This window comes from Sapajus apella, unplaced genomic scaffold, assembly GCF_009761245.1.
Source record: "Sapajus apella isolate SASKATOON/1434 unplaced genomic scaffold, GSC_monkey_1.0 scaffold130, whole genome shotgun sequence".
NCBI lineage: Eukaryota > Metazoa > Chordata > Mammalia > Primates > Cebidae > Sapajus > Sapajus apella.
In genome coordinates, this window is record NW_022437070.1 from 1,049,608 (window position 1) to 1,060,361 (window position 10,754).

General features: G+C 50.5%; 1 protein-coding gene across 1 annotated transcript in view; it reads left to right on the forward strand.

Annotated features, from left to right (window-relative positions):
- The first annotated feature begins 9,631 nt into the window (after positions 1–9,631).
- Positions 9,632–10,754, forward strand: part of TMEM160 (transmembrane protein 160) — a 3,660-nt gene continuing 2,537 nt past the window's right edge. The window contains exon 1 of the mRNA XM_032262540.1: positions 9,632–10,058. Coding sequence (XP_032118431.1) covers positions 9,761–10,058 — 298 coding nt within the window. The 5' untranslated portion in view covers positions 9,632–9,760. The remainder of the gene's footprint in view (positions 10,059–10,754) is intronic.

The following is a 10,754-nucleotide window of genomic DNA, read 5'->3' on the forward strand; positions in this document are numbered from 1 at the left end:
AAAAAAAAAAAAAAAAAAAAAAAAAATTGACCTGTAAGAGTGGATGATGTGGCTCAGGAAGTGCATGGAGTCTGAGGACCATCTCCATTGGAGGAAGGTATGGAGGCTGAGGGAGGGCAGAGATGAGCAATAGCACCAGGTCGTGGTTGAGCCTTCCACAGCCCAAGGTTACCTGGACACTGGGACCAACAACATGCACCAGGAGCTCTTTGGGTACCTGCCCTGATCCACTGCCCAGATTCTACAGGTGTTCACTGTTTCCTGTATTTGCTTGTTTTTTGTTTTAGTTTTTCTTTTTCTTTTCTTTTTTTGTGGCAGGATCTCACTCTGTCACCGAGGCTGGAGTGCAGTGACATGGTCTCAGCTTACTGCAGCCTCTGCCTCTGAGGTTCAAGTGATTCTCCTGCCTCAGCCTCCCAAATAACTGGAACTACAGGTGTCTGCCACCATGCCTGACTGTTTTTGTTAACACAGAGTCTCGCTCTGTCGCCCAGGTTGAAGTGCAGTAGTGCAGTCTCAGCTCACTGCAACCCTCGCCTCCTGGGTACAAGCGATTCTCCTGCCTCAGCCTCCTGAGTAGCTGAGATTACAGGCTCGTGGCATCACGCCCGGCTAATTTTTGTATTTTTGTTTTTAAGATGGGGTTTCACCATGTTGGTCAGGCTGGTCTTGAACTCCCGACCTCAGGTGATCCACCCGCCTTGGCCTCCAAAGTGCTTGGATTATAGGCGTGAGCCACCACGCCCGGCCATTTTTGTATTTTTAATAGAGACGGGATCTCACCATGTTGGTCAGGCTAGTCTCAAACTGCCAACCTCAGTTGATCCGCCCACCTCCGCCTCTCAAAATGCTGGGATTACAGGCATGAGCCACCGTGTCTGGCCGGCTGATTGGGTTTTCAGAATTCCATTTTGGCATTCCACTGGTATTAGCGCCCCAGGGCTGCCTACATGTCTCCACAGCTGAGTGGCTTCACATGACAGCAATTTGTTCTAGAGGTCAGAAGTGCACCATCAAGGTGTCCACAGGGCCAGGCTCCCTCTGAGGCTCTAGGGGAGAATCCTTCCTTTACACTCCCGGCTTCTGGTGGCTGTGGGCAATCCTGGGCTTGCGGTGACATCGCTTCAATCTCTGCCTCCATCTTCCCCGGGCTTTCTCTTCTGTGTCTGTGTCGTCTGCTGTCTCTTAGAAAGACTCTTGGCTGTGCGAGGTGGCTCATGTCTGTAATCCTGGCATTTTGGGAGGCCGAGGCAGGTGGGTCGCAAGGTCAGATAGAGATCATCCTGGTCAACATGGTGAAACCCCGTCTCTACTAAAAATAAAAAAAAATTAGCTGGGTGTGCCGGTGCACGCCTGTAGTCCCAGCTACTCAGGAAGCTGAGGCAGGAGAATCGCTGGAACCCAGGAGGCGGAGGTTGCAGTGAGCTGAGATCCTGCCACTGAACTCCAGCCTGGGCAACAGAGCTAGACTCTGTCTCAAAAAGCAAGCAAGCAAGCAAACAAACAAAAAACAACTAATATCCTGTTTCCCAGCCAAGTGTGGTGGCTCACACCTGGAATCCCAGCACTTCGGGAGGCCAAGGCAGAAGGATTGCTTGATGCCAGGTGTTCAAGGCCAGCCTGGGGAACATAGGGACACCCCCCCCAATCTCTACAAAATGCAGGAAAAATTAGCTGGGTGTGGTGGTGCACGTGTAGTCCCAGCTATTGTAGTCCTGGATGCTCTTTGGGGTTCAAACAATTCTCCTGCCTCCGCCTCCCCAGTAGCTGAGATTACAGGCGCATACCACCATGCCCAGCTAATTTTTGCATTTTTAGTAGAGACGGTGTTTCACCACATTGGCCAGGCTGATCTCGAACTCCTGACCTCAGGTGATCCACCACTCTCAGCCTCCCAAAGTGCTGGGATTACAGGAGTGAGCTACCGTGCCTGGCCCCAAATGTATTCTTTTTTTTTTTTTTTTTTTTTTTGAGACGGAGTTTCACTCTTGTTGGCCAGGCTGGAGTGCAATGGCATGATCGTGGCTCACCACAACCTCTGCATCCTGGGTTCAAGCGATTCTCCTGTCTCAGCCTCCCGAGTAGCCGGGATTATAGGAGCTTGCTACCACACCCAGCTAATTTTGTATTTTTAGTAGAGACAGGATTTCTCCATGTTGGTCAGGCTGATCTTGAACTCCTGATCTCAGGTGATCCACCCACCTCCCAAAGTGCTGAGATTACAGGGGTGAGCTATTGCACCCAGCCACAAATGTATTCTCTTTCAGAAATCTAAAACCAACATGTAGCCAGGTGTTGTGGCTCAAACCTATAATCCCAGCACTTTGAGAGGCCAAGGTGGGTGGATCTCTTGAGCCCGGGAGTTGGAGACCAGGCTGGGCAACATAGCAAAATCCCATCTCTTCCAGAAAATACAAAAGTTAGCTGGGTGTTGTGGCTCACCCCTGTAGTCCCAGCTACTCTGGAGACTTGAGAGGGGAGGATCGCTGGAGCTTAGGAGGTCTAGCTTGCAGGAAGCCATACTGGCACCACTGTACTCCAGCTTGGGTGACAGAGCAAGACCCTGTCACAAAAATACAAATTAAGGCCGGGCGCGGTGGCTCAAGCCTGTAATCCCAGCACTTTGGGAGGCCGAGGCAGGTGGATCACGAGGTCAAGAGATCGAGACCATCCTGGTCAACATGGTGAAACCCTGTCTCTACTAAAAATACAAAAAATCAGCTGGGCATGGTGGTGCGTGCCTGTAATCCCAGCTACTCAGGAGGCTGAGGCAGGAGAATTGCCTGAACCCAGGAGGCGGAGGTTGCGGTGAGCCGAGATCGCGCCATTGCACTCCAGCCGGGGAAACAAGAGCAAAACCCCGCCTAAAAAAAAAAAAAAAAAAATACAAATTAAAAAAAAATAAAACCGGCAGGGTACAGTGGCTCACACCTCTAACCAACGCTCTGGGAGGTTGAGGTGGATGTATGGCGTGAACCCAAGAGTTTGAGGCCAGCCTGGGCAATATGGTGAGACCCCATCTCTACAAGAAATACAAATATTAGCCAGGTGTGGCAGTGTGTGCGGGTGGTCCCAGTTACTGGGGAGGCTGAGCCCCTGGAGGTGGAGGTTGCAGTGAGCCTAGATCAAGCCACTGCACTCCAGCCTGGGTAAAAGAGTGAGACTCTATCTCAAAAAAAAAAAAAAAAAAGATAAATAAATAAAATAAAATAAAATAAAAACAAAAAGAGGCCAGGCCTGTAATCCCAGCACTTTGGGAAGCCAAGGTGTGAAGATCAGGAGGTCGGGAGTTCAAGACCAGCCTGACCAACATGGTGAAACATACAAAAAATTAGCTGAGCGTGGGAGTATGCTCCTGTAATCCCAGCTACTCGGAGGCCGAGGCAGGAGAATCTCTTGAACGTGGGAGGCGGAGGTTACAGTGAGCCGAGATTATGCCATTGCACTCCAGCCTGGGTGACAGAGCAAGACTCTGTCTCAAAAACTAATAATAAAAAATACATACATACATACATAAAAGAAAAAAATAAATAAAACGAAACTGTTGGCTGGGTTGTGTTCCTCTCACGGTGCTCAGAGGAGAATTCATTTCTTTGTCTTTTGCAGCTTTTGGAGTCTGCCTGCATTGGTTGGTTCCTTGTAGTGAAGAATTTAACCTTCCCCAAAGAGAGGTAAGACCTTTGCCCTCTGTGCCTTTCAGGTCCCCTCCTCTAAATCCCTGGAATGTCATTTCTGATAAGATTATCGTGGTTTACCTAGAGGCCTTGGGCCAACTAGCTAGTAGCAGTGTGGCTCAGGGAGGGGCCCTGGGGTCACAGGGTTATCAGTTGACCTCTGGAAGGGCTGGCGACTGAGGGAGGCCAACTGGGTTTACGTGTCTCAGGGGTAATGAAGGTTCTCCACAGTAAGACTTCCACGAGCTGCCCTGGTCGACAAAGCTCCGCGTGTACTGTCACAGGCTGTTGCTGGGTAAAGTGAGTGCTGTCCACGTTCTCTGGGGATAAGAGGTCTGGGAGCCTCATGACGGGACCCTGCCCCTGGGCTCTGCCCGTCTTCCCTCGGCTGATTTTCACCTATATTCCATTCTTGGAATACCCCACAAGCAGGAGCATGACCACTTTCAATGAATTCTGCGAATTCTTTTTTTTGAGATGGGGTCATTGCCCTCCAGCCTGGACGACAGAGCAAGACTCCGTCTCAAAAATAAATAAATAAAAATAAAAATAAAAACTTATTTATTTATTTTTGAGACGGAGTCTTGCTCTGTCGCCTAGGCTGGAGTGCAGTGGCGCTATCTCAGCTCACTGCAATCTCTGTCTCCTGGGTTCCAGCAATTCTCTGCCTCAGCCTCCTGAGTAGCTGGGATTACAGGCACATGCCACCATGCCCGGCTAATTTTAGCATTTTCAGTAGAGACAGGTTTTACCCTGTTGGCCAGGCTGGTCTCCGAATCTTGACCTCAGGTGATCAGCACACCTCAGCCTCCCAAAAAGCTGGGATTACAGGTAAAAATTATTATTATCATTTTTATTTTTTTCTGAGATGGAGTTTCGCTCTTCTTGCCCAATCTGAGTATAATAGTGCGATCTCAGCTCACTACAACCTCCGCCACCCGAGTCAAGTGATTCTCCTGCCTCAGCCTCCTGAGTAGCTGGAGTTACAGGTGCGTGCCAACACACTCAGCTAATTTTTGTACTTTTAGTAGAGATGGGGTTTCTCCATGTTGGCCAGGCTGGTCTCGAACTCTTAATCTCAAGTGATCCACCTGCCTCAGCTTCCCAAAATGCTGGGATTACAGGCTTGAGCCACCGTGCCTGGCAGGTAAAAATTATTTTTAATGACGGGATCTCTCTATGTTGCCCGGGCTGCTCTGAAACTTCTGGGCTCAAGTGATCCTCTTGCCACAGACTGACTCCCAAAGTGCTGAGATTATAGACTCGAGCTACCATGCCTGGCCCCCCAAAAATTTAAATGTATCCAGGCGGGGCGTGGTAGCTCATGATGAAACCCCTTCTCTCCTACAATACAAAAAATTAGCCAGGCATGGTGGCGTGTGCCTGTAATCCCAGCTACTTGGGAGGCTGAAGCAGGGGAATTGCTTGAACCCCGGAGGGAGAGGTTACAATCAGCCAAGATCGCACGATTGCACTCCAGCCTGGGCGACAGCAAGACTCCATCTCAAAAAAAAAAAAAAAAAGCCCGGGTGCGGTGGTTCACGCCTGTAATCCTAGCACTTTGGGAAGCTGAGGTGGGTGAATCACCTGAGGTCAGGAGTTCAAGACCAGCCTGGCCATCATGGTGAAACCCCATCTTAAAAAAAAAAAAAAAAAAAAAAATCCAAACTGAAATACTGAGAATCTTTATTTATAAAGTTTGTTGCATTAGTGAGAATGTCCTAGTCTCAGAAATCTAAAGCACCTCAAAACCAAACCAAAAAAGACATTTGTTTTCTATGTTAAGCAGGGGTTTGCAGTCTGGGAAAGCTGCACAGATGACAGGGACTAAGCCAACTGCCAAACAGGGCTGCATGGGGTCAGGCAGTTCTCAGGACACGAACCAGGAGGCAGCTTCCACATTTCATTCTTGCTCAGACTGGAGGGTGAGCTAGAAGTTCAGGGGCCCCTGGAAAGAGATAAACCTGACTCACGTTTGCTCTAGGCAAAGCAGCGGTCAGATGGGGGCAGCTAGGCTAGGCAAGATGGCTCACACCTGTAATCCCAGCACTTTGGGAGGCTGAGGCGGGTGGATCACCTGAAGTTTGGAGTTTGAGACCAGCCTGACAAAATGCAACCTTTTTTAAAAAAAAAAAAAAAAAAAAAAAAAGGCAACTGTGAACTCTTGATCAGAAAAAAATGTTAAAGCCGGGGGCAGTGGCTCCAGCCTGTAATTATGGCACTTTGGGAGGCCAAGGCGGCCGGATCACCTGCGGTCAGGAGTTTAAGACCAGTCTGACCAACATAGTGAAACCCCGTCTTTAAAAAAACAAAAGAGAAAAGACAGGGTCTCACTCTCTTGCCCAAGCTGGAGTGCATTGGCACAATCATAGCTCACTGCAGCCTCGATCTCCTAGGCTCAAGCAGCCCTCCCACCTCAGCCTGTGAAGTAGCTGGGACTGCAAGGGTACACCAATACACCCAGCTAATTAAAAAAATTTTTAGCCGGGTGCGGTGGCTCAAGCCTGTAATCCCAGCACTTTGGGAGGCCGAGGCGGGTGGATCACGAGGTCAAGAGATCGAGACCATCCTGGTCAATATGGTGAAACTCCGTCTTTACTAAAAATTCAAAAAACATTAGCTGGGCGTGGTGGCGCGTGCCTGTAATCCCAGCTACTCAGGAGGTTGAGACAGGAGAATTGCCTGAGCCGGGGAGGCGGAGGTTGCAGTGAGCCGAGATCGCGCCATTGCACTCCAGCCTGGGTAACAAGAGCGAAACTCCATCTCAAAAAAAAAAATTTTTTTTATATAAAATGAGGTTTCAGACTGGGTGCGGTGGCTCACAGCTGTAGTTCCAGCATTTTGGGAGGCCGAGACAGGTGAATCACTTGGGGTCAGGAGTTTGAGACCAGCCTGGCCAACGTGGCAAAACCCCGTCTCTACTAAAAATACAAAAATTAGCCTGGCATGGTGGCACACGTCTGTAGTCCCAGCTACTCAGGAGGCTGAGGCAGGAGAATCGCTTGAACCCGGGACGCAGAGGTTGCAGTGAGATGAGATCACACCACTGCACTCCAGCCTGGGTTACAGAGCCAGACTCTGACTCAAAACAAACTAAAAACGAAATAAGGTTTCATTTTGTTGCCCAGGCTGGTCTTGAACTCCTGGCCTCAAGCCATCCTCCCACCTCAGCCTCCCAAAGCACTCAGATGACACGCATAAGCCCTTGTGCTCAGCCTTCAAGGATGCTTTCGATGTGCATCTGGTGATGTTCCCCAGCTTAAACCCACCAATGAGAGGAAGACCTTCCAGAGCCCTCCACTGCCCCCTGGGACCTTGGCTACAAGGCCTGCTGGGCCGGGCCCCTTTTGAAATCAGCTCCTGTATCTTCTACTGGGCAGGGCTTGGATTTGATGGAGAGGAAGGGTAGGGGACCTACCAAGCGGGTTAAGCTAGAGGAGGGAGTTCAAATGGACTGCACTGCACAGCCTGCAGGCTGGCCATGAATGCAAAGCTTTAAATGGGATTAAGTGCAAGCCGAAAATATTCCAGACACATTTTTCACATTCTTGGCTAGTGAAATGTTTTATGCTGATGAGAGAAGGTGAAGCTGAATAGCTGAATACCAGAATGGGTCAAGGCAGAGAAAACAAATCCGCCTTAAAGAGACAGATCTTGGCTGGGCACTGTGGCTCATGGCTGTAATCCCAGCACTTTGGGAGGGTGATGGGGTGGATCATCTGAGGTTGGGGGTTCGAGACCAGCCTGACAAACCGTCTCTACTAAAAATACAAAGTTAGTCAGGCATGGTGGCACCTACCTGTAATCCCAGCTACTTGGGAGGCTGAGGCAAGAGAATTGCTTGAACCTGGGAGGCAGAGGTTTAGGTGAGTTAAGATGGTGCCATTGCACTCCAGCCTGGGCAACAATAGTGAAGTTCCGTCTCAAAAAAAGAAAGAAAAAAAGAGACAGATCTTTTCTTGAAACATTTTTTTTTTTTTGACATGGAGTTTTATGCTTGTTACCCAGCCTGGAGTCCAAGGGCACGATCTCGGCTCACCACAACCTCTGTCCACCACAACCTCTGCCTCCTGGGTTCAGGTGATTCTCCTGCCTCAGCCTCTGGAGAAGCTGGCATTACAGGCATGCACCACCACACACGGCTACTTTTTGTATTGTTAGTAGAGACAAGGTTTCATCATATTGACCAGGCTGATCTCGAACTCCTGATCTTGTGATCCACCTGCCTCAGCCTCCCAAAGTGCTGGGATTACAGGCATGAGCCACCACCACCGGCCTACATTAATTGTTTCTTGGTTCTCTGTCCATCCCAAGAATGTCACCACCCTCAGGACATGAATATTTATAATTTCTTTGTTGTTTGCTGCTACATTACCAGTGCTTCAAACAAAACCTGTCACACAGTAGATACTCAATAAATATTTGCTGAATTAATAAATGGGAAATCTACCTTAGGGAGCCTGGAGACCAGTGGCCATCCTGGTTTCAGTTTTCTAGGTGAAATACAATAAGGATTTGGACTAGGGGAGGGATCGGGAGAAATAGGTAGCTGATGATAAGCTCACCTATCCACCTGTATGTCTCCCTGCCACAATACATCCTCTATTAAGAAACAGAAGGATCTTCCTTTTTTTTTTTTTTTTGAGACGGAGTCTTGCTCTGTTGCCCAGACGAGACTGCAGTGGTGCCATCTTGGCTCACTGCAAACTTGGCCTCCTGGGTTCAAGCCATTCTCCTGCCTCAGCCTCCCAAGTAGCTGGGACTACAGGCGCCTGCCATCACACTCAGCAAATTTTTGTATTTTTAGTAGAGACATGGTTTCACCATATTGGCCAGGCTGGTCTCAAACTCCTGACTGGTGGTCCACTCGATTTGGCCTCCCAAAGTGCTGGGATTACAGGCATGAGCCACAGCACACGGCCAGGATCTTCTTATTTATTTATTAATTTATTGAGGTGGAGTTTCGCTCTTGTTACCCAGGCTGGAGTGCAATGGTGCGATCTTGGCTCACCGCAACCTCCGCCTCCTGGATTCAAGCAATTCTCCTGCCACAGCCTCCCGAGTAGCTGGGACTACCGGCACACACCACCATTCCCAGCTAATTTTTGTATTTTTAGTAAAGACCGGGTTTCACCTTGTTGACCAGGATGGTCTCGATCTCTTAACCTCGTGATCCAACCACCTCAGCCTCCCAAAGTGCTGGGATTATAGGCTTGAGCCACCGCGCCCGGCCTATTTATTTATTTTTCTTTCTTTTTTTTTTTTTCCTGGAACTGCAGGCTGCTATGTCCAGGGAAGGCTCTTCTTTTTTTTTTTTTTTTAATTTTTTTTTTTAAGACGGGGTTTCACCATATTGGTCAGGCTGGTCTTGAACTCCCCACCTCAGGTGATCCGCCCACCTTGGCCTCCGAAGTGCTTGGATTTCAGGCGTGAGCTACCACGCCCGGCCCTGCTCTTTTTTTTTTTTTTTTTGAGTGGGATGGAGTCTTGCTCTGTCGCTCAGGCTGGAGTGCAGTGGCAAGATCTCTACCCACTGCAACCTCTGCCTTCCAAGTTCAAGTAATTCTTGTGCCTCAGCCTCTGAGTAAATGGGATGACAGGTGTGCACCACCATACCTGGCTAATCTTTGTATTTTTAGTAGAGACAGAGTTTCACCATGTTGGCCAGACTGGTCTCAAACTCCTGACCTCAAGTGATCCACCTGCCTCAGGCCCCTGGAATTACTTGTGAGGTTTACTGTCCTCTTTGGGATCCTGGAGATTTTGCAAAGGTACTTTATTAAGTGCCCCACGTTTTGTTTTCTCGCCATTGGAATTAAAGTTGTTAATACAAACTACAATAGGTGTTCGGCATGTACTTCATTAACAACAAAAAAGAAAAGGATAAAAACTACAAGTCCCTGCAGACATCTCGCTGACGGCTTCTGAAGATCGGCCTTCCCCGAGCGCAATGATTTCTGGGATTCGTAGTCCAGTGACAAAATCAAGGAGGGACGCGCACTACCGGCCTAGATGACAGGGGGGAATCACTATCATTCCGACCAATGGACAGTTCACGCCGGGCCTGAATGGCGAGCGCATAGCCAATGGGTAAGCCGTTTAGCCTGAGTGACGTGGGTTGCAACCTACGGGAGACCCGTGGGGCGGTACGGCGCGCAGCGGCAGTAGTGCGAACCATGGGAGGCGGCTGGTGGTGGGCTCGGGCCGCCCGCTTGGCTCGTCTCCGCTTCCGGAGGTCGCTACTGCCGCCTCAGCGGCCCCGGAGCGGGGGCGCCCGGGGGTCCTTTGCCCCTGGCCACGGCCCCCGCGCCGGGGCTTCGTCGCCCCCGGTGTCCGAGCTGGACCGTGCAGACGCCTGGCTCCTCCGGAAGGCGCACGAGACAGGTCAGTGGCTGGGGCTGGGGGCTGTGTGGATGGGACTGGGGTACCGGGCACGCGTGGAAGCGCGACAGGGCGGGGGCTTCTGCAGGAGACGGGGTCCGGGCTCGTCTGCGAGAGGGGCTTCCGTGTGAGCGCAGGGAAGCGCAGGCTGCAAGAGCGCAGGTGCCCGCAGAGAGGACGGGCTTGCGGGGAGGACGGGGACCCCGGGTAACCGGGCGCAGTAGGGATGGGAGGGGGTTGTCGGGTTGCTTGAGGCAGCCTCTTGGAATCACGCCTGCCGTGAGGAGAGGGGGACAGCTTAGGGTCTGTGGAGTTGTATACAAGGAGGATCCGTTTTGATTGCAGGGGCCACCACCGTGCAGAGAGCGGGAGTGTGGATCCCCGCAGAAGAGGGGGAAGTTCAGGATTGGAGAAGGGGACAACCAATAGGGAAAAACCTCTCAGCTGATTGGAAGGGGAGGTGATCTAGGCTGCAGGGGGAGGGGCCTGTAGCGGGGGCGAGGTCCAGAATGGAGCAGACTATCTTTTTTTAAAAATTTTTTTAAATTACAGTGTCTTGCTTTGTCACCTGGGCTGGAGTGCAGTGGTGCAATGGTAGCTCACTGCAGCCTTCAACTCCTGGGCTCAAGCCATCCTCCTGCCTCAGCCTCCTGCTTAGCTGGAGATACAGGCACACACCACCGCGCCCAACTAATTGTT